The sequence below is a fragment of the Saccostrea cucullata genome, unplaced genomic scaffold, assembly GCF_032062105.1.
Source record: "Saccostrea cucullata isolate Sc308-1 unplaced genomic scaffold, CSIRO_AGI_Scuc_v1 ctg339, whole genome shotgun sequence".
NCBI classification, from domain to species: Eukaryota; Metazoa; Mollusca; class Bivalvia; order Ostreida; family Ostreidae; genus Saccostrea; species Saccostrea cuccullata.
The window spans coordinates 1-24,407 of record NW_026923439.1 but is presented as its reverse complement, the minus strand read 5'-3'; the positions used below and the strand labels follow the sequence as shown (position 1 = coordinate 24,407).

The window sequence follows — 24,407 nt, the reverse complement described above, 5'->3', positions numbered from 1 at the left end:
GGAGTGAAGAGATATTCTACCAACATGGATCACTTGTAGCTGCAAAAGTTAAGGGCTTGCTTATATCTTAGCAGCAAATGTACCGTATTAAATCCTGACCTGAGGTGAAAGTGTCCTTAGTACTGAGTACTTATATTAACAGTAATTGATAGATGTCTCTCATTTCAGCTGTTTTACATGAAATATGCCTTACAGTCTTATCACTATTAAAATGGGGGAAAAACTTTATGAACAATGCTGCCATTTGATAATACAAATGTACTAAAAATATACATATTCCTACAGATATGGTACAATATTTACAAAAAATCTAGAATTGTTCAGAAGTGCATTTGTATTCTAAACATGAACTGAAAGAATGAAGGAAGTGAAGAAAGTCACAGAGAAAAAGATGTTTGAGATCGAAATCTCGAGATGAAAATTCACACACAATTGAAAATGATAGGCTGTCCAAAATTAAATCAAACATCATATGGCAAGATTTTGAAGAAATTCCTGTTTAAGACAGAAAAAATTAACATATCTCTATAAAAAATATACATATATATATTCTACTTTGCTAGATTTATAAGCAACTAATATATATTTCATAGGAAAAGACACATTGGGGCTTTTAAGAATTTTATATGGTATACTCGCATACCGGTATGTTAGCTTTTTATTCAAAGGGAATAAACTCATTTCTTTGAAATTCCTCTCCCAATAATAGGCTTTGAATTTTCAGATGATGTTTAACATACAATTAATTTTAGACAGCCTGCCGGTGAATTCAGTGATGATTTGATGTATAAAATGTCAGAGACTAGGGGGACATTTTGTCGCCTGTTTATAAAGTTATGACTTGATCCCTCTTCTTTCCATGGCAGTGTGGAATTTAGCACTTGATCTTTTGGCTGTTTGTTCTTTCCTTCTGTCATCCCTAAAAGCCAAAAATAAAATAAATTTACATTAGAAATTACCTACTCATATTTTTTAAATTACATGATGCATAACGGTAATATATACATTATATGGTTTGAATTAAAAACCCAGTTGATTTCACATCTCCTTTGTATACAAGTACTTTCACAGCTTACTTCTTAATAAAATGTGAAGACTATGATATCTAACTAAGGATTCTTAGGATATTGGTTTAACCGTTTAATAAAAACCATTTATTATGGAAAATATCACGGAAAGAACAAAGTAATGAAGAAATTATAAAGGGATCAATGTACTTCAAAAGGCCAAGATAGAAAATAAAGAGAATGTTGCATAGATTCATTTTTGCTTTGTTTTTTTTCACCAATCACCATGATCACACAAATTATTTTGTTTGAGTTTAATACCCCAACCCCCACCCCACACAGCTGAGCTCAAAATAACTTTGTCTGTTTAATTTGTCCCATTGCAAATTCTCCTACTGGTGAGAATGGCAAAATATTAAAAAAAAAAAAAAAACAAAAAAAAAAAAAAACAAAAAACAAAAAAAAAAAAAAAACAAAAAAAAACCCCCAAGAGTCCCATGGAACACATTGCTCACCTCAGTAATTTTGATGCCTTTCTTTACCAGATTTCCCCCCTTGAAACACTACTGTGCCCCCTTCCCCTGTCATGATTTTAACACTTTAGAATCTACACTACCCCAGGATGCTTCTGCATAAGTTTCATCTTTTATGGCTCATAGGTTCTTGAGAAGATTTCTACAGATTTTTCCTATATATTTCTATGCAAAACTTAGATTCCCTATTGTGGCCCGCCCTACCCCCAAGGGTCATGATTTTAACAATTTAGAATCTACACTACCCCAGGATGCTTTGGATCCACATGAGTTTCAGCTTTTATGGCCCATTGGTTTTTGAGAAGAAGGTTTTTCCTATATAAATTCTACGTAAAACTTGGATTCCCTGTTGTGGCCCCGCCCTACCCCTGGGGTAATGATTTTTATAATTTAAAATTTACACTACCCCAGGATGCTTCCACATAAGTTTCAGCCTTTCTGGCCCAGTGGTTCTTGAAAAGAAGATTTTTTAATGACCCCCTCCTATTTTTGTCTTTTCTTGATTATCTCCCCTTGTAAGGAGACTGCCCTTCATTTTACAATCTAAACTCCCCATCAACCCAGGATGCTTCCCCTTTCTGCTAAATTTGGTTAAAATTGGGCCATTGGTTCTTGAGAAAAAGTCGAAAATGTGAAAAGTTCACAGACGGACCAAAGGATGAAGGACAACAAGTGATCAGAAAAGCTTACTTGAGCTTTCGAGCTAAAAATTGGAATAAAATTTGACATCTTGAACAAATTTTCTCTATTTAAACTTAGCTGAATGCAACTCAAGGAAAATGAGGTGACAAGGAAAGTCAAGGCAAAAATACTAAGACAGATATATTGTTTCATGTACATTTAGATTTCAATTTGGATAAAAAATCCTCATACCGTGTTTGTGTGTTAGGGGTTTTGACACTGCTGGTGTTGGATTTGTTGAATGCAGCCTGACTGTTGAAAGGTTTCAGCTTCCCTTTATGAGCCTTCCAGGTCATTGGACGTGCTAGACTAGCCTGAAGATCAAAGGTCGGTCTCTTGGCTGACATGGAACCATTTAAAGTGTTGTTAAGTGAGGCATTGAATTTGAATGGTGTAGCTGAAAAAAAAAAAAATTACAAAAGTTAATTTTCTACCTTACCAACAATCTTTAATTTTAGTACATGTATGTAATTAAATTCAAACAAGGTAATTTAGAGAAAATATGTCCACCATTGAAGGAAAAATAAAATGGGTGAATAAAATGAAGAAAAAAGCAGATGGAGAAAGAATAAAAGTCAACTTCGGTCTTTTAGTCTTTGACCTTTGGCTTTTTTTTTTAGTAAAAAAAAAATTCATGGCCTTAAGATTCATTGCTATAATCATGTGCAGTGGAAAAACTCAGAACGAAAGTTATCTCCTGAAATACTAGTATGTGTGTGCAGTATAGAAATATCTGATCTTGGTTTTTGGCCTTTAAACTTGAAACTAATAGGAGTGTTTCATATTGAAATTTTATTGCATAACCTCCAAAAGAAATTCATTATCCCCAGGAAACCATTTATATAAGATATGAATTTCTTATTTTGACCTGATGACCTTCAATTGTGGCCTTTTCTACCCAGAGGATATTATATGAACAAATTTGAACTAACTCAACTTAAGAATGTTCCATATAAATAGGAATGATCATGGCTTTGTTGTTCTTGATAAGAAGCCTTAGGCTCAAGTGAGCTACCACATATACTCGCTTTTAAGTCGGTCTGCCTATAAGTCAGTTGTATTTTTGAAGCTTACATTTGAGTGATTAAGCTTCTAAAATACCCGTCTTTTTATAACTCGCTTATAAGCTATAAGTCAGACATAGAGTTTTGAAGTAAAGTTTAACTCCCAAAAATTCGACTTATAGGTGAATATATACGGTAAAGAGTTGATAATATCATCCTGATATATTGTGCTAAGACTTAATATGTTGATGGAGCAACCGTTAGGGCAATCGCAGACACTTACCCAGTTTTAATTTAGACCAGGCTTGTTAAACCGCTCATGCCATTTGCTACCTACAGACTCTAATGTCACTGTGTGGTATGTATATTGTACACGTATAACCAAATTGAAGTTTGAACTGAGGGAATTTTAATCAAAAATGTTTTCTCTTCACCCTGGCATTGATTTACCATGTTGCAGTGACGAGCAATGCTGCTTGCTATTAGAACATTATGCTTCCTGGGCCTGTTACTGTAACATGCAACTGAGTGTATTTTTCAATAAAGCTTACTCTTTGATTTGTTAAATGCTGAAGAAGCAGACTTCCTGGAGGGAGTGGGAGATGAAAAGTTCAGGTTCATGTTCTTTGTGGAGAATACTGTGGGTTTGAACGACTTGGTAGCTGAACTTGTTCTGGGTGACTTCCTACTTTCTGAGAAGTTCAGGTTCATCTCCTTGGTTGAAAGGACACTTGGCTTAAAGGGTTCTGCATTGGGTGTTTTGGTGATAAATTTCTTTTTCTGAAAAAAAAAATCAGCATTCAAACTTGTGAGACTCTCACTTATTATTACTTTAACTGCCTCGGTAAGAGTCAATGCAAATAATACCTTACTGTGAATTTATTTATATCAGAATAGAATAACAGTATTATCTACAAATTTATAAACAAAAACACTGATTGCATCTTCACTATATTACATTGTTTAAAATTTCTTTGGTAATTTTTAAAATTGAAGATTTGAAATTGTATTTAATTTTAGTTAAAGCAGTGTATGTAACTGTATGCTATACATGTACTTCAGGATTATTCTCTGACAAGTATTGGCCTTTCAAACAATAGTTTTACTCCCAGACAGGATTAATTTAAACAAACCTTTTCATCCACAGTTGCTGTTGGGGTTTTGTAGCTCTTCAGTTTATTCACCATAGCTAATGTGTCATTCAGGATCTGTTTAGTCTTCTTCACAGAATCGGCATAGTTTTCATTTCTTTTTCTTTTCTTTTCAAGGTAGTCATCTATGGATTCCATCTTCTCAAAATTTCTTTCATGAATTTTCTTCCAGTCTTTATTTTTCCCTACAAGTATGAACAGAGTTTCCGAAAACCAAATATTTCTATCAGTCATTTGGACTGATGACTTAATGTGTTCTACCAGTCCGAAGCATATTCTATCAGTCCGAATAAATTTTAAAATACACAGTGTATATTTCATGTCAGATGTAATTCAAAGAAAATGGCATTGAATATGTAAAAAAAATTGTGGACAAACATGATTGTGATACCAGGGTTTTGCAACTATAATTAATTCAAGCATGGCACCAGCTCACACAGGCTTGTGGCAGCAATGAAGTCACTAGACCCAAGTAAATGTTAGAGGAAAAGAAACAACTAATTAATATTATAAAAAAAAGTTAATTCTTGAAAAAGAAAACTTCTCAAGATTTGTAGAATTCTTTTTGAAATTTAAAGTTTAATTCTCACTTGTAAAATTGAATAATATATAAATAGCAGTTATGAAAGAAATTCAAAGTAAAAATTAATTCTAAATTATCATTACGTTTTTTCAGAGGGCATTGCACATCATCACCTATATACTGCATGTGTTTACCAACAGAGGAATGGAGGAAATTCGGATTAGGAAAAAACGATAGTTTTTGTTAGTAAATAAGTCAAGTAGAACTGCAAAATGGATAAGATTATGGATATTTACGAAGAATAGGAGCTTGCTGCATTGAAATTTTCATTTATGAAGATATTGCAATAGATTAGAATACAATAAATTAATCAGGACAAGCCCTCATCACAATCGGTCACACGGATCGATACTCTAGCGAATTTTATCGGACATTTCGATTTTCTATCGGTTTTGCCGGTAGGACCGATAGTTTTCGGAAACTCTGTATGAACATCAATGATAAAATTTAACTTTTAGACAAAAGATGATGGCATAACAAATGCAAATTACATCAACATCAAAAGTCTTTATGGGATACACTGAGATGATGTACAAATGGATGAGCAAATTGCAAAAAAATCAATTTTTTGCATATTTAGTAATAACTTTCACAAAAATAAAAGAACTCAGCCATTCAAAGGTTATAGGCAAGGTTAGTTTTTGTGAAGATGGACAGAGCAAGAAATGTATGTCCATAAATTGTCAATTATGTGGGTATAAAACTCCCCCCTCTGACTGTGAGACCCCAACTCTAGGGTTAGAGTTTGTACTATAGGATCAAATTCAATGTACCTGGGGTCACTGGCTTGGAGTCTTTTTCTGCTTCTTGTTTCCTCTTGGCAAGAAAAGCTGCAAATCTGGGAATCTGGGTTTTAGTCTCAGTCTCTTTTGGTGTCTTCATTTCTTCAAAGAACAAAATGCAGATAAAGTTAAAATATATTAATCATTACTCATTAGATTTTCAGGAAGGAATTTTCAATTAATGAAATGGGCACACTACATTCATTCAACCTCCAAACCCATGTCTTACAAAACTTTGTTCTAGAAAATAAGTAACTGCAGAAATGTAGCTCTCTTCTTGAGAAAATTCGGACAGACAAAACAGAGAGCTACAGATCCAGGTGTTATAAAATCTTCAATTTACGCAACAGCTTCTTAAAGGGAACGTTTGGTCAGAATTTAAATTTTTATATATAAAACTGTACCTCTCATATAAAAAGAAAAGCTGCATCTAACAACACTGCACTGCTGATAACAGCAGTTAAATTGGATTTTAATAGCTTAATTGGAGCAGCATGGGGAAAACCTTATCATCGCCGCTGCTGACGTAGAGCAGACAGATTAAATGCCAGATGGCTAGAGTCAATGTGTTTATGACTGCAGAAAAATAAAATTCCTTCTTTCAGAAATAAGCTAATTTAAGCAATTGTTAATTTATAGGAATTAAATTAACATCCTTTTTTGACACATTAGAACTTTAAAAAGTTTTAATTAAAATCATGTAAAATAATACAACCTTTGCAGCTAAGTTTTTAATTAAAGTTAAATCCGACCAGTTTATGGCTTTTTATTATTAATTCCTTCTTTTATTTTCCTGAATTCTGAAACACTAGAAGCATAGGAATGTGAAATTATATTTACTATAAAATATTCGATCCAAAATTAAACTGCACACACTTAATTGGCACATTTTCACAACTTGATTCCGACATGATAGTGTTTACATTTAGAGCCAAATGGCCTGCAATACGTCATAAAAGTGAGGATTGTGGGAAACATTTAGCAAGCGCGATAACTTTATCTCTCAACATGGCAGCCTCCAGCAGCCAGTTTACTCATAACTTTGATGTCTTATTACTTTATAATTAAGTTAAAACAAATGGCAGTAACAGGTAAAATTCATTATTGACCATTCAATGAATGAAATATCAAAAAGTTTTTTTAGACCCAACGTTTCCTTTAATTGCTCACTACGGGTATTGTTTCTTGTATTATTTTTGTTCAACCTTATCCACAAATTTACATCCCAACACATACATGTATTATCTTTGTCAATGTATCGGTTTATTGAATCACAGTATACCATGCAGTGTTTCATTAACAAATTTCTGTAAAATTTACTCAAAAATATACTGTTACTCCCTTAATCATCACCCAAAGAGTCATAATGATGCAGAGAATTTAAGATATGTAAAACGGATATTTAGTAGAAGTCTGACTAGACTGTAGCTCTAGTTGTGTACTTATAATAAAGATGTATCTTAGTATGTATTATTGAAATCCAGTAAAACCTGTAGGAGGAGTTTAGTTTTGAAAGAATTTTTCATTATTATAACACGACAACATCAAGTGAACTGTCAGTACCATGTTATAATTCATACTGTTAAAAGGAAATTAAGCTAATGCTTACCTTTCATTGCTACACGTACATTGTATAGTAAAATTATAAATGGTTTTTTTAATGGAATTAGTTACCAGGTAACTCTTTCCTACCTTTGACTGTCTTTTTCTCTGACCGCGGTGTCTTGACAATGTATGTACTCCTTCTGGTGTGTTCTACCTCGGGGGCCTTGTCAGAGTGTAACTCAGGAGTGGGGACTTTCTCAAAAGTAGACCTTCTCCTCTTTGTTGGTGGCTTTAAAATTATAAAAATAATTGCATAAGACATTGAAAATAAGTTGATAATTTTTTTTTGAGATATTTCATCTGAAACCTTTCAATATATCTGGCAGATATTAAGGTAGAACATATGTCAAAAAAGATTTTGTAATAGAATAATGTAAATAGTAACTTAAGTTTCCCTTATTTTGAAGAAACACAGAATTAGTTACCTCTGGAGTTGGCTCTTCTGGTATTGATCTTTTCTGGTGAAACCCTGACTTAGAGGATGTGGTGTTGGACTGAATTTTTTTGGCTTCAGAGGCTTTTGGAGCAGGTTTTGGTGAACTCATAGTTGTAGAAGTCTTCACATCTTTCAGTTTTCTACCTGCAGGGACAACCTTCACAGCATTAGGTGTCTTCACAACATTAGGTGTCTTCACAACATTAGGGGTCCTCGCTGTGGTAGGGGTCTTGGTTGTGGTTGGAGTCTTTGGGGTCTTCCCTACTGTAGATTTTGGTGTGGCAGTATTTTCTAACTAAAAGATAACAAAGAAAGCATCCTTTGTGATTCTGACATTTAAATACATACTCTTGTTTATTGGTTTGAGAAACAATTTCTATGGCATGAAATTTCACGCCTAATATGTATAAAGACTTCAACTTTTTTGTGTTTTTGCTTATCACTTAGTTAAGAGTATGATTGCATACAGTTGCATACCTGGGGCTTTTCCACATTCTCTGTCTTTGTCTTGAAATGATCTGATAAAGCTTTCCTTAATTTATCTAACTGCAAATAAAAAATAAAGAATTTAATTGAAGAAGTGATTGATATCAAAAGTAGTTTGGGATGAAATAAAATATGCTGCAGAAACAATCCCTTCCTCTATGACTTGCGTACACTTGCAGCACCTACCTTACAACACTTAAATTCCTTTATTTTTGTTATACAAATTTCAAGAAATGTACATGTAGGAAAGATAACATTATACACCTTGTAATTATATTGGCCATCGTACGGTCACAACGACAACATATTTACACCACCATCAAAATCTTTTATCCAAGGCTATCGACTTTTCAACTGTAAATGTACAAATTTGAAGAATTGTACATTTACACTATGTCTTTCTGCGAAATTGTAACTTTTTACATTTTTGTACATGTACCAATTCCAAGAAATGTACATGTAAAGAGGACATAATCGCAATTTTTTTTCTTTAAGGCTGATATTGTGACTCATTCGTAATTTGGTTCTAACTTCTAAAGATACACTTGCCTGTGAAAACCCTTTTTATTACTTGTTTATCAAGCTTTATTAGGGACATAATTAAGTCCCTGGCTTTTTCAAATTCAATGTTTAATCCACCATTTTAACGTTTTTTAACTGCAGAACTGTAGCTCCCCGAAAAAAATACATTGACAGACAGTAGAGCTACAGCGACTGTGCCATCCACTGGAAAAACTGCAAAAAGTTGCGCATGGTTCTGGAGTGATTCTTCTTAATTCTTACCTCAATTTCAAAAAATTCTTTACTCCTCTATCATATACTCTCGTAGTCGTAGTTGACATCTGAACGAAGTGCGTTGGACCGAATTATCTCTTGCAAAGCAAAATGTCAGTATAAATCTAGACAAAATTTTCAATTATCTCAATTTCAGGGCCAGGAGGGCTATAGTGCAGTCGCCAATTCCAGGTCACTCATGGTATTTTATGCCATATTGTAAAAATTTAAGCGCAAAAAAATTAATGGATACACTGGTCATGTAGAATTGGTCTTTCTAACTGTAATTTATCACAAAATTTTGAATATCAACTGTAAGAGAGCATCCGACAATTGAAATTCTAAAACACATGCATTGAAGACGGCGATGTTTCTGCGTTGGTGACGAGCTACTTTCTTTTTTGTTCGCTGCAGCAAGGCTGATATAAAAGTTGTAGATAAATAATAAGAGCTCGAAAGTGTGGTAAATGCATTAAGTTTTAGTTTAAAAATCAATCATAATAATCACTGCTCAAATAAAATTATAATCATTAATAAATCAAACTGTAGTAGTTTCTTCAATTTCAGTTCACGTTATCTCGTGATATGAAACATGCCAAAACAGTCTTCACAACAATTCTTTTTCAGCACATGCCCTTCGGGCATGTATATGGGTCATTTTAACCCAGCCCATTGAAATTTGTACATGCCCTACTCAAAATTCATTCATATAGCAGAGATATGACTGTGCAACAAAAAATAAGGTTTTTATAAAAACTATAAGGACAGTGTTTCTGTTTTTTAAATTCTCTCGATAAAATTGTTTCCAGAGTTTTAAAAAATCAACATTGGCCTGCCTGTCTGCCATTTTCATATGCATTTTTGTTCACAACTTTTGACTCGCATGTGGTCATTAGTATAGCTGAACTGAATTTAATAGGATCATGATCATCATGAAAGCAGTCCACTGCACGTGGTATCTATAAACATTTTGTGCTATGTAATTTAGCAAGAAACACCAAGAAAAAAACCCGGTTATATTACACATTTTAATGATTACAATTGAAAATTATTTGACAGGTTGTACCGATAATGTAACGTAAGACGAATGTAGACTTGCAATTCAGATTAAGACATTACATAGCAAGTTTACACAAATAACTGGGGTACAACAGAAGAAATAGCAAGTAAACATCATGAATCAAAAGAAAATTCACACATGCCCTTCGGGCATGTAATTTGAGAATTTTCACATGCCCAATGGCAAATTAACCAGGTCACGGGCATGGGGCACCCAGGTTATTTCGAAGACTGCCAAAACTCAATGTACAAAACCAAGCAACAACCATGTATTTACTTTGAATATTAAAAGTATTCTAACTGGAAAGTATTTTTCTAAGAAATAAAACTGAGTTTACCCTTCAAATGCATTTTTTTAATAAATAGATTCAATTGTATTATTTAATCCAATATATTTTTCTTAATTCTGCATATTGCAATTTGTTTAGTTTTCTTTTGTTTTAGAAATAATTTAAACATATTTCTATTTACTTTTTTTCCAAGCTGCATGATTTTTTTAATATTTCAACATCATAAATGATAAAAACTGTGTCCAGAAACGAACCATATTACAAGACCATGAAGTCACATGACCCGGAAATGGAGAAAATGATTTGTAACTGTGAAGCTAGGCTTTGCAGAAGTACTGTTGTAAATATTTTTCCCGTGTATAGCTACTTAGAATACAAAAATGTTTTTGGATGTTCGACTCACTATTTGTACTTTCAATACATATATATAAAATATAAATCGAACAGCTTTACAAAATATCAATGAAACACCCTGACGTGACCCAATTCACTGTATTAACAACATTTATAAGGAATGTTTTGTTGTGGAAACAGTGAAAGAATATGTTAGGAACGCACGGTTAGCAGGTCTAGCATAATACCCCGATAAAGGTATATAGCTTGATAAAGCTATATAGCTTTATCAAGGTATTTAAAATACCTTGATCAAGGTATTTTATGTAATGAAAATTCAACAAAATTCTTTTGAAATTAAATACTGAAAGTCGAGTTCTAAGTTTTTGTCAGTGTGTCTACAAGCATTTATAAAAAGAAAGAAAAATAATGTTTTTTTTATACCGATTTGTTTGTGTTTGAAACATGCATGGGTGAATTTAGAAACAACTATGACTATCCGTAATTAATTCTTAAAGAATTTTTTTGAATTTTCATTACATAAAATACCTTGATAAAGCTATATAGCTTTATCAAGCTATATACCTTTATCGGGGTATTGTGCTGGACCTGGATAGTAACATTCTGAGATGAACCGTTTTAAAAACATGGATGGAGAAATAAATTGAGAAACAGTGCACTTTTTGTGCACAATAAGTTTTTTCAATGGGTGGCACTGTAGCTCCTCGGTCTGTTAATATATATTTTTCGGAGCTACAGTTCTGCAGCTGCATGTTTTCATGTTTTGGGTCGTGTCATTCCCATGTATTGTAAACTCAAATTTCTTACACCAATACAAGAGATTATATCCTTACTTTCATGTTGGCTTTGATTCCATTTTCCTTAGCCAATTTTTGAAGTTCATTATACTTCATTTTCTCTAATTTATTGGCATCCATCGTTGAAAATGTGTTTACAGGCACACTATCCGCAAGTTGAAATGGCCGCCTTGTTTTGAAATGGAATTCAGCAATTTCATTGGTCGGTTGACAGGTTTCTTGATAGTAGTACGTACGTTAAATGTTTCGCTTTCCCCCCAAATTTTTTCTATACAATTTCATAAAAATATTGTATATTTAAATCATTAGAATTTTTAAAATATATTATAAAGAACAATAAGTATTTAAAGAAAAACCAGATTAATTTTATCCGAATTGTTATATGAACAGTTTAATGTACTTTCAATTTCACAACAGTCAAATCCAAACCCGATCATGAATTCATGATTGATCATTATTCAGTGATGTGTGACAATTAGTGATGGTGTGCTAGTCAACTTTTCATTTAGTTGTTGTTAATGCTTAATTTTTTTTGCTAAAATGGCTAAAAATCCACAAAATCGCAAAGACTTCCTAAAAGAAGCGGAGAAAAGTGGAAATGCAGACACTATTTCACAGTTGATGGGGTTGTATTTCGTTGTTGTTCTAGCCATTTCTACAGCATGGGTTCTAGGATCATTACAGATGGCATTTTACTGGACATTTCTTCTCTTTGGGGTAATTTTTGTTGTGTGGAGAACTAAATTAAGGCAAATATTAAGAAATAAAATATTTGCAGTGGAATGTCTTATTCACAGAAAAAGAGCACTGCGTCAAGATGAATCAAGTGAGTGGCTGAACTTCATTTTGAATAGATGGTAAGTCAGTTTCATTTATTCGTCAAAAAGACGAATGAAGTAGACATTTTAAATGATTCAAAATGTTGTCAAAAGATAAAAAAATTAATTTGTTCTGTATTTATCAGCCTTAGCTGATTTTTCTATGTGGAGTAACTAATTAGTAAGTGCTTTTTACAGACTGCAAATACTCTGAAGCAAACATTGCAAATGATGAAAAATATGCTGGTGCAAAAAAAATCAGTCAAATGGATTATTTTTTGAAAAAGGCATAAGCAATCATTTGTTTTGATTAATTTATAAGATTCATTGAAATGGTGTTGTATCCTTCAAAATGGTTTCGTTCAAAGATTTTTTGCTAATTAGGAAATTAATTTGTTCTGTATAGCTTTGTAAACATTTAACATATGGTGCTTTGCATGAAAAAAGAATGAAGAGGATTTTAAACAGATCTTTATATCATTTCAAAATTATTTGTTTTATTACAAAGCATATAAACTTAACTCCCATCAATGCAAAAACCTAGGTTGACCACCTAGAGGACCAGTTTATTCATACCTTAATTCACAGTAACTTGGTGTACCTAAACTTCTTATATATATTTTTTTCATTGCTAGTTAAAACAAAATTGTACTTTGAAATTTTATGTGATAAAATTCATTTTTTATCTCTTAAAGTTAAAAGCAGCATGCAATAGACTGGTATTAACAATTCATTTTATATTATCTAAAATTGCACAAAATAACTTCACTTCGTGGTTTGATAAGAGGATTAAAGTATTATTTATAATCAGATTTGGTACCTTTACTTTGAGAAATTGAAACTCAAAATTTGTGCTTGCTGCACAATATATATAAATGACAAATGCAAAATAAACACAAACAAGTTAAATGCTTTGGACAAAAGACATCACAATTAGGGAATCTCAATCTTAGTTTGAAAAGTTCTTATTTATAAAATTTATAATCATTGAAGTTTTTATGTTCATACAGTAGATACTGTTTTCCGGTTTAGTGATGTACAAGTAATTAAATTTTATAGAAGGAAAAAAGGTTAGAAAAAAGCAAATCTACCCTGCACAAAATCTGGATAAAGCCGTAGATATAATTTTGTAGAAGAATCTGTTTTTTCTTGTGATATTTTTTTTTATCAACCCTGTTTTATGATCACCTAGTGGTCATGCAAATATTTCTAAACCTGAAGAAGTCTACAGATATATTAAACAATCTTTTTATAAACTACCTTGTATTTGCCATTAATTTACATTTCTGTTAAGTGTGCTTAAAATATTGCACAAATTCATTTGCATATTTGCTGGTAGAAATGAGAAAAACTATTATTAAGTCGCTGCAATCCAGAGAAATCATATCATTAAATATTTGCTTGGTGAAATTTAAACTGTCATGGACTTTAACTTAGATTTATTATCATGATTATTAAGAATTCATGCATTGAGTATTTAAGAAAAACAATAATTTACAATAAACATAAGTAAAGTATGTCATCCCACGTGATTCAGCTTTAATTCATCATATGATTCATTAACTTAAGGAGTCTGTTTTTTGTTTATTGTTATTTACAGGTGGGTTTTTGCGTCTAATAGTATCCAGGATATTGTGAAGAAACACATTAACGATCGCCTGGTGTCCATCAAGCCTGGATTCATTTGTAAGATTTTAGAACCATCAGTATTTTTATAACTAGCTAGGTTACAGTAATTTGTTCAGGGGATATAGTTAATATACTAAAATTAGGTTACAGTAATTTGTACAGTAAATATAGGCAACTCTATGTATGTAATATACATATGATTGTTAAAGCATTAAATTGATATACATCCTCATAATTCATAAGAAAATTCAACTGAAGTGTGAATTTCTGCATGGATGCATTAGATATAGTCCGCAAATATGCATAAATAGTTTTTAGACAGCTTCAAGAGATGAAGACTTCATTATACTGTGTCTGGCATCTTGAATACAGTTTTGAATTTACTCAACACTTTGAACAACAAATAGCCTGCTTAATATTAAAACGTCCTATTGATCACTCACCCAAAGCAATGAGTTAATGTATGGCCCTATAGCCAGCCAGGGGTACTAAGATCAATAAGAGATCAGATTCATATTATTTACCTGACTGTGCGGTTGACAAAGTTTATTATTGATTTCAAGTTATTTTTGAAAAGTTTGCTTTATAAGTTTATCATACTTTGTAACAAATGTAAATTTATTGATCCAATTTTCAACGGTGATATTATTTTCTCGAACTAAAATGAGAATGAAATGAGTAAAAAACCCAAAATAAAACAGATCACTAATTAGTTGGGAAGATTTGAGACCAGATTGATGTAATCCTACTCTAAATAATCAAAGTGATTTCTTGCAATATCTAAACACTATAGGGACATTTTTTGTTGACAATCTTTTTTTGGAAAAGGGCAGTTAAAAAAAAAGTTTGCAGAGCTCTCAAGCTTCTTCTCTGACACGCAGTTTATGTGTTGTATAGTGTGGAGCAGTTTAATAAATTTTGGTTTCCTTAAATGAGGTGAAAACATAGATAAGAGACTTATATGTGAAGATTACAGGGTGATTTATTTGTCATGACAGATAGATTTGGATATTTACGCATTATATCCAGAGATTGAAAATGTAATAAACTCTGGATATAATTGTCAAAATAAAGAATAAATGATCAAGTAGTAGATGTATTATAGGGTAGTGATTAGGAATATTTATTTTATTGATTGCTTGTGGTTTTGAGATTTAGTAGATATATATAAAGAATTGAAAAGTCAAGGTCATTCTTTGGTTAAAAAAACAGGCCTGATAAACAATTTCTTGCCAAAATGAGAGAGAGAGAGAGAGAGAGAGAGAGAGAAAGAGAGAGATAACATATTTTAGTTCTATCAAAACAGTTTGTCAATGAGCATATATAAACCTTTATAATAGATTAATTAAAAAACTCTATGCCCATGTATTTGAATTTCATTATCAAGAGAGAATAACATTCAAATGTTCCATTTGTTTCAGTTGTTCCTGATTTCCTATTGTTTCTATTTTATTATTAATTAACAACAGCCCAATTACATCTGTCTGCATTCACATTTGGGGAGACCACACCTACCATCCAGCATATCAAGGCTTTTGAGCTGACTGATGGAGCCCCCTTTGGTCGGCGCCCCATTGCCTGGAGCTCCATCTGGAGCCCACCCCCGGGGCTGGAGAACATGTCCTCCTATCAGGTGGTGCTGGAGCTGGACCTACAGTCCCACCTGGAGGATTTCCTTATGATGTTTGTGGCCAAAGTGGGCAGTGGAAGGTAGGTCGGAAGGTCAAATTAATTCCCATGGCTGGAAATATTTAAGTAATGAAGCTTATATCAACTTTTGTTATACAATATAACATAACTTGGGGCAGTTTATGCTCTATAAACTGCTTTGCGGTTTATAAAAAAGCATAAACTGCCCCAAGTTATGTTATGTCATCTAACATAAGTTGAAAAATTGTCTTATTGTCTGCACTGAAATTAAATTATAAGAAATGAAGCTTATTTCAACTTATGTTAGATGACATAACATAACTTGGGGCAGTTTACGGGGGGTCAAGCAGCAATGAGTTCAGGGTACATATGTTTAGTAGTCTAGAGTAATACTGAAAACTATACATGTACAGCATTTAATCGCTCTTTATTGTGGAACTTTTGCATTAACACAATATCCCATTATATTTTTGGTAGTAAATAAATGGTTTCTTTTTCAGGGCTGGACTGAATTTTGATGTTGCTGTAGAAGGGCTGTCAATAACTGGAAATCTACAGCTGATATGTAACATGTCTATGGATGTTCCATTTCCTCATGTTTCTAAAGTCACTGCATCCTTCAGAGAAAAGTAAATACTTTGTTCAGACAATTCTTGTGTAATTTCATAATTAGCTATAAAATGAAAAAAAATCATCCAGAATATTGAAGGTTTGCAAAAATTGCACACATTTTGATAATCCTAGTGCAGACATGAATATTTTCTCCTATTTGTCGTGCAGGCCAGATGTCTGGTTTAATGTAAAAGTTCTGAAGTCATTACAAATCATGGAGGTTCCACTACTGAAATCCTGGATTCAGGCAAATATTGATGATGGAATTACAAAAGGTATGGTCTTTTTGAAAGGTGTTCCTATAACAACCAAGGTTTCATTTGTAAACATTAAAATTTTTCATTACCGTGGTATTTTGTGGTTTGATCAAATGGTAAATTATAATAATATTCTGTATTTTCTCAAAGCCAGTCAAAGAAAATATTAAATCCACAACAAAGATAATATTACAAGTACATTGTATAATGATCTGAAACTAACAAAAAAAAAAATCTCTCACTTTATAGTATAGTAAAAACATTATCTAGAGATTAAAAAATAGTTTTCCATGGTTAATCTTCCTATTGTTTTGTAGCTTTGGTTGATCCTGGAAAAATTGACATTCCCATTGTGAAATATGCAGGGCCTTTGAGACAAAAAACACAGCCAAATTCAAAAACAAAACAGCTAGGTAAGGGTAGAAAAGGGATATTCTGTTTCAGGTTATTCTAATTTGTAATATACTTATTAAATTTTACTACATGTGTAATGGTACAGGAGATACATGTACCAAGATAAAGTGAACATAAATGATTTCTTCTTTTATCGCTCATCCTCTCTCCTTCTACATTATGCCTATTTAAACTATTCAAATGTTTGTTAGCTCATTATTTTATAACTTTTTTCAGCACAAGGAGTTTTGACTATTTCACTCAAAGGAGATGCTTTTCAAAGTGAAGGCAAGTTCTTTAATGTCTATGAAATGTCTCAAATATATGAAAAATAACTTTTGATGTGAGATATTGATAAAAACTAATCATAGAGTAAATTGCTCTAAGAGTATTGGAATAATTTGTTCTTTTTGAAAATGAATAGAGGTTGGAATTCTTGGTGAGTTCCCAAGAAATAATACTTTGCTAGACACAAGTAGAAAAGAGAAATGTGTGGCTGTAGAAAAAAGACCATAAAATGATTTCCATGCTTTGCAATATCTGTATTATTTCAAACACTGTCCTATTTTGGTCCTTTATATGCATATTACGATATAAGTAGTAATGCCGGGAACACTGAGAAAAAATGTTTTTGGAGTAAATTTACAATCCTCTTTAAAATTAAAGAAATCATGAAGTAAACCTTCTTGCCTGTATGAATATGTCAAAGAGAGCTGCTGAAAGCTTTCTCACCAAACAGCTCTATGTACTGGTATCTGATCAAAAAACCATACTAAAAAAAGAAAACAGGATGAAAACATTTTCATAGAAATTTTCTTTATAAAATTTCTGTCAAAAGTAGGTCTATAAATGCTGTATCAAAATAAAGCTATTTAATTATATTTAGCTGATTCAGATATGATTTGATTAAGATAATCAGATCTCTTCAATACCTGTTTCATTGTAGTGTATCTTAAAAATAGTTTTCCTATATACATATATACCATCTTTGCAAAGATTTTGGACAAACCATAATAGCATGTAAACTCTCTTGCCATCCAATTATTTGCTTATAAGCTTATATTGTAAATATACATATATTATTTGGATGCATTAGCAACTGTAGATTCCTTATTTTTCGTGAGTACTTTTTATCGTGAACTGGGTCTTTCAAGTCAAATAGCCAGACTTATAATTTGTGAATGGATGGTTGATCAGCTGAATTTACATTGATTTCTGCACCATTAAAATAAAAGTGAGTAATATTTTTCGCGAGTGATGCTTCTCGTGAAATTACGCGGAAATTAATTCCTCATGTATAATTAGGAATCTATAGTACTCAATCAGTTTTTAAGTACAAGTACAAAGTTTCATGGTTTGTTACAACGCACTTTGAAAAATTACGCACTTTGAAAACTTTTTTCAAAGTGCGTTAAAATTTGGGACCAAGCTAACGCACTTTGAAAAAAATAATTTTTTTTCAAAGTGCGTTAATATCGACCATATTAACGCACTTTGAAAAAAAATGTAAAGATTGATCAATATTCCATCAAATAATCGGTATGATAAAAAACAGATTCTGGTTTGATAATTTTTTCATGATAAAGTCACAGTAGGACCTGAGATATTGACGTTTTAAATATTTAAGGTTTTGATAAAATAAAAGGGAAAATTAAAGGGTCTTGAAAAAAAGAGTGACGATTGTTTAAGTTCATTAATTTGTTTCTTCTTTTTTTTTTAATTGTAGTCTTTGATAAGTAGAAGTAAAGGTGTATAGGGGGCACTAACAGAGGACAGCTTCAAGCAACTTAGCATTTATCATAATAAAAAGGGGCCAATTTGATTGTTCAAAACTATGAAAATTCTTTCTCTCTCATACATTTTACTGTACTTAAAAATTTCTTGTTTTCATCTTTTTTAATTAACTCATTTATTATTGAAAGTTTTCAAGGTTATACCAGTTAGGTAAATACATAATTATATGAATGCTATGAGTATAGCATAGACATCGAGACTGGGCGAAGGGCCAGGGGAGGGGATGGGGGGCTAATCCCCCCACTTATTTTGGAAAGATATATACATCGTATAAGCATTGAAAATGCAGCGTACCCTTTTCTATATATTCGATCAATGCATACTATCTTTGCAAGATATATAACTGTATTCAGCGGCAGCTCACACATATTGGTCCGACCAAAATAATTCCATCATGATAAGTAGATACAACATTATTGTTCATGATAAGAGTAAAGTTGTGTATGTCATACGTTAAAGAAATCAAAAATAACGTCAAAATATCATTAGAAAGTCACTTTCCCCCCGAAATGCAAATAAAAAATATCAATATTCCTACGCTCGCTCCCTCCTCAGCCTTTTTTTTTTTACGTGTTTGATAACAGAGAATAATTAGGTCATTCTTCGATTCATATCTTTTCACCAATGAATTGATAATACTATATCAACAATTGTATTAAGTACATGTTTATAGTCCGTTAATTATCATACAATTTGTTCTTAAAGAAAAAATTTATCATTCTGTGTGTGTATTATTAAATGACGGAATTTTCAATCCCTGGCCTGCTCGTGTGTACACTTTGTAAACTGTAGGGTATGTGTGGCAAAACGAGAACTGCATGGGTTGGAGATTCGGGTTCGTGTTGAAGTTCAGCATACCATTATATATAGAACTTGAATAATGTAAGTAATTTCTGCGACAAATATATTAGTATATTTCAGTTATTTTCAAAACAAAAAAGGTTTTCCATGTTTTCAGTTTAGAATTTTCCGACCCGGTCCTATTTTCCCAACCCGGCCATTTTAAACACAAGTTGGTGCAGATGCAAATGTTAGAACAAACTATATAAAGTTCAACAGGGATTGTATAATTTTTATTAATCAGAATTCGTATTTATATGATCTAATTAAGAAAAGAAAAGTTTTGTCTGACACCGTAACTTCTCGGCAAAACAAAACGTGTTTCTCCGAGCTCGCTGGATGCGTGTGACAGCTCCATTGCACGTGTGTAGACCAAGGCTACAGGTACATGTAGGCCTATGTGTACTGTTTGTTAGGAGACTGGGTGACCGTAATGCTATGGAATCACGATATTTACAACAGTTCCATAATTAGACAGTGCAGTTTTTTTTTATTAACGTCATTATAAACACTGTTAAACATATTAAATCTAACAGTCGAATATCTTTAGATATGGGGTAACCCATATCTATTCTTGTTAGGTTTATTGCTCCCCTCCCCCGTTTGTTACCGACACCTATGTATTGGAAAGATAAAGATTTGGACTGAGGGATCTTATACTCGTCTTCTCCTCTTTTCGACAGGAGTAAATCAATTCATTTTTGAGGTTAGGGTTAGGCTTAGTTTTTTGAAAGATAAATAAGTAAAATAACAAATAAAATCTTTCCATGACTAAAATATTATTTTTTTTCATTTTTATATTTTGCGTAATTTACATTCTGAGCATGTGAGTCTGATCCCCCTCTTTTGTATGTGAAATTTATTGCCTTTGATTTCGTCATTTTAATAAATGACATTATTCATCTCTAAGAGCGATTTTAAGTCAAATTTATATATAGTTAGCAAAAACTAGCTGCGGTGAGCCTTATTAGCATTGGAAGACATAAATATTATTTTTTTTCAAAGTGCGTTAAGTGTCTCCATGTTAAAATATATTGATGTAAACTCTTAAAGCACTTTGAAAAAATTTTTCAAAGTGCGTTGAGTTGGTCCCAAATTTAACGCACTTTGAAAAAAATTTTCAAAGTGCGTTGATATTGTCCCAATTTTAACGCACTTTGAAAATTTTTTTCAAAGTGCATAATTTTTTCAAAGTGCGTTGCCACAATGGTTTCACTTTTATCATCAATGAAAACAATTTCATTTGAAATTTTCTTTTCTATAAAGCTCATACAGATACTTGAAAAACAATACTTATACAGGGAATGAAAAAAATTACTTCCCTGTACCTTTCAATTCATTTATAATTCATTTAAAGTGGATTGATTTGAATTCCAGGGTTCACTGTAGTAACTCTTCCACACACTTGTACACACTGTCAGATAAAATTGCAATACATGTAAATTATATTCTACTGGCATAAAGTAGTTTACCAGAAAGAAATTTTAGACACGTACGAGATATGCTAAACCTGTTTGTGTTATTACTCTAAATATTTGTAGGATAAATGTTCAACTTATGTTCAGAAACAAGTGTTTTGAAAATATACGTCTCTTATATGAATATTTTTGCATATATTTGAGTTGTGAAATCTGAAATATGTTTAACATGTGACAGACAAATTTTGAAATAATGTTGAACACATGATATTTCTTTCTTTTTACATGATTAACATACATTGTCACTATTCTGTATTTAGAATTGATTTGACATTGTAGACAAGAGTGCCGTCCTGTACACAATGCTGAGGATAGGAGACATGAAGAGACAGACTGCTGATCACCTGTGTACTAATGACTGGACGGATACCTGCTCATTCTTTGTCTACAATATCAGCAAAGACACTGTGAGTAAATACATCTCTTATAGACCGTTTTTTTTTTTATTAGAATGTTTTGAATGTTTTACAACTTGTAAATCACAGGTCAATTAATTTAAATGTATAGTTCAAATTAAGGAGGCTAGGGGGTCAACAAATTATTTTTTTATTAACCACCCGATATAACTTAAATCTTGGGATATGATATCTCAAGCTATCAACTATCATTTGGGAAAGAAAAATTTCATAAATTTTAGTTTTCAAATTTGATCATTTTATTATATCTAATCTTTATATGGAGCTCGTCTTCTAAATGAGATCAAAATAGTCTAAAAATGGCCACAACCACCCAGCCTCTTTAAATGGCAAAGCTAGTTACCCATAAAAGCTGTTTTAAAAAAGTACCTGTATACAAATGATATTTTTGTTACATTAGAGGGATAATCATTGCACAGTTCACCATGGTTAAAGTTTATAAGAATAATGTCATATTTTGTAGTTGGTGGTAAAGAACAAGTGTCGTCGATTGTTATCTAATGTGACATTAGACAGACATGATCTGGAGTTGTCATCTTTCCCTCTAGAAGTCAAACCAGTGTAAGCAATATGAATTATCACATTGTATTTTGAGAAGTGTAAACCTCTTAAATTTATTATACCCCACGCAACAAGTTGCGGGAGGTATAATGTGTTTAACCCGTCCATCAGTCAGTCAGAGTGTCAGTCAGTATGTCCTGTTTTTTTTGTCAGCGCAACTCCTCATAAACTACTGCACAGAATTTTGTCAAACTTTGCAGATACAGTTAATTCTCGATAAACCGCCACCTTTTGTAATTTAGAAATCATGGCGGTATAACGAATTTGGCGATGAATTGAATTTTCCATCTTTTAGGAAATAAGACATAGAGTTATCGTTCTTAGAAATACCATTTAGCGTTTCTTTTCTTATTATCACATGTACATGTATATACAAACATATTTCTATATTTGAAAATACTTCAAGTAACTTTTTTAATGTACAATTTTGTTAAAACAAAATATTCAGTTATGAAATTAAGACAAGTACATGTGTATGCATGTAAATCTGCACGTTTGATATTGAAAAAAAATGCTTGGTCGATCGTCGTGATATATTGCCTATAGTACGCAAAATAAGTTCTTGAATAAATTCATTGTTTATGAAATCATAGTTAATGAAACGTTCACAATTTCTGACTTATAATTATTTTTTAAGCAAACTTTGCATTGTTTTTAAAAGCAGAGATCATCAAAATATTTATCGTTATCGGCGTACTTTGCAACGACCGCTTTCGTGGCGAAGTGTTGATTTATAAATGATTTTATTAAACAGAAAACAAAATTGTTCTAACAGTTCATGTTAAAATTATTGTTTAATTAATTTACTTAATTGCACCTTGACTGACTTTGCATGCTTTACAACAGGGATAGTGTCAACCAATTAGCCGCGCTTCACTGACCACATGCACCTGTGGCGGTATTATCGAGATAATTGATACTTAAAAATGGACGTTTGTTGTGAAAACAGGGTGGCGGATGGCGGTATGCAAATTTGGCGTTATAAAGAGAATTTTATATAGCAGGAAAAACGTTCTTGGGAAATCATGGCGATATTGCGAAAATGGCGATGAATCGAATGGCGATAATTCGAGAATTGACTGTACATGTATTTAGGACACATTGTGTAGATATGCAGATTACCAGGAAATTCTGATTCCTTAATTTTTAGCTCTACTGGTCAGAGACCAGAAGAGCTTATATCAAACGTCCGTCCGTTTGCTGTCCGACTGTCTGTAAACAATTTTTCAAAACACTACTCCTCCTACAGTTTTGCTCTGATTTTAATATAACTTGGCACACAAGTAGACTGTACATAAAATAGTGCATCGGTTTTTGATTTCGATGAATGGTGTTGCCATGGTTACTAAAAATAGAAATTTCTGTGAAATTCCTTTAAAACGCTATTCCTCCTACAGTTTTGATCTGATTTCAATATAACTTGACACACAAGTAGATTACACTAAGATACATAAAATAGTGCATCGGTTTTCGATTTCAATGAACGGTGTTGCCCTAGTTACTAAAAATAGAATTTTCTGTGAAATTCCTTTAAAACACTACTCCTCCTACAGTTTTGATCTGATTTCAGTATAACTTGACACACAAGTAGACTACACTAAGATACATAAAATAGTGCATCGGTTTTTTATTATGATGAACGGTGTTGCCATGATTACTAAAAATAGAAATTTCTGTGAAATTCCTTTAAAACGCTACTCCTCCTACAGTTTTGATCTGATTTCAGTATAACTTGGCACACAAGTAGAATACACTAAGATACATAAAATAGTGCATCGGTTTATGATTTCGATGAACGGTGTTGCCATGATTATTTTTTCTGTGAAATTCCTTTAAAATTTTCTATAGTTTTGGTCATGGCAATGGCTTCTTTTCTTAGTTATAAGTACAAACCAGTATGTGTTCTGGTTCAGATGTTTTATCCTTAGATTTATGGCCATATCTTGAATACAGAGATGAATAGTGTATCAGCGCAACTCCTCATAAACCATTGCGCAGAATTTTATCAAACTTTGCAGATATTTAGTACACAGTGTGTAGGTGTGCATATTACTTTATTTTTTCTGGCAATTTCAACTTAAAACTTTGGCCTTACTTTGAATATAGAAATGAAGAGATTGTCAGATCAACTTCTCATAAATTGCTGCACAGAATTTTGACAAACTTTGCAGACATCTAGGACACAATGTGTAGATGTTCATACATTTTGTATTACCAGGAAACTGGTAATCCTTTATTTTTTCTGGCAATTTCAGCACTTTGAGTTTTGGGGGAGGATGGGGTATGTGAGCTTCCTCACTTATTTTGATTGCTTTTATGGTAGGATGAAATAGTGAAGCAGTTTTTTGTAGTACTAATATTAATGTTGAACTTTTATTGTTGGCTCTCAAAAGAAACAATATCTATTCTCAAAAGGA

General features: G+C 32.2%; 2 protein-coding genes across 2 annotated transcripts; one reads left to right on the top strand and one right to left on the bottom strand.

Annotated features, from left to right (window-relative positions):
* Nucleotides 1–504: 504 nt before the first annotated feature.
* Nucleotides 505–11,741, bottom strand: LOC134264022 (nucleolar and spindle-associated protein 1-like). Its single transcript, XM_062746318.1, has 9 exons — nt 11,579–11,741; nt 8,260–8,328; nt 7,772–8,077; nt 7,434–7,575; nt 5,733–5,843; nt 4,359–4,561; nt 3,777–4,005; nt 2,414–2,618; nt 505–919 (listed from the first exon to the last, which is right to left on the bottom strand). Exons 1-9 carry the CDS (start codon nt 11,660–11,662, stop codon nt 835–837), a joined length of 1,434 nt encoding a protein of 477 aa, XP_062602302.1. The 5' UTR covers nt 11,663–11,741; the 3' UTR covers nt 505–834.
* A 248-nt stretch (nt 11,742–11,989) lies between these two features.
* LOC134264034 (uncharacterized) lies at nt 11,990–21,990 on the top strand (the record flags this gene model as incomplete). The annotated part of the gene is made up of 10 exons (XM_062746334.1): nt 11,990–12,399; nt 13,961–14,046; nt 15,459–15,699; nt 16,140–16,268; nt 16,420–16,526; nt 16,826–16,921; nt 17,139–17,189; nt 17,326–17,340; nt 21,293–21,420; nt 21,893–21,990. Coding segments are annotated over exons 1-10 (1,268 nt in total), but the record flags the coding sequence as incomplete, so codon positions are not given.
* Between the last annotated feature and the right edge of the window lie 2,417 nt (nt 21,991–24,407).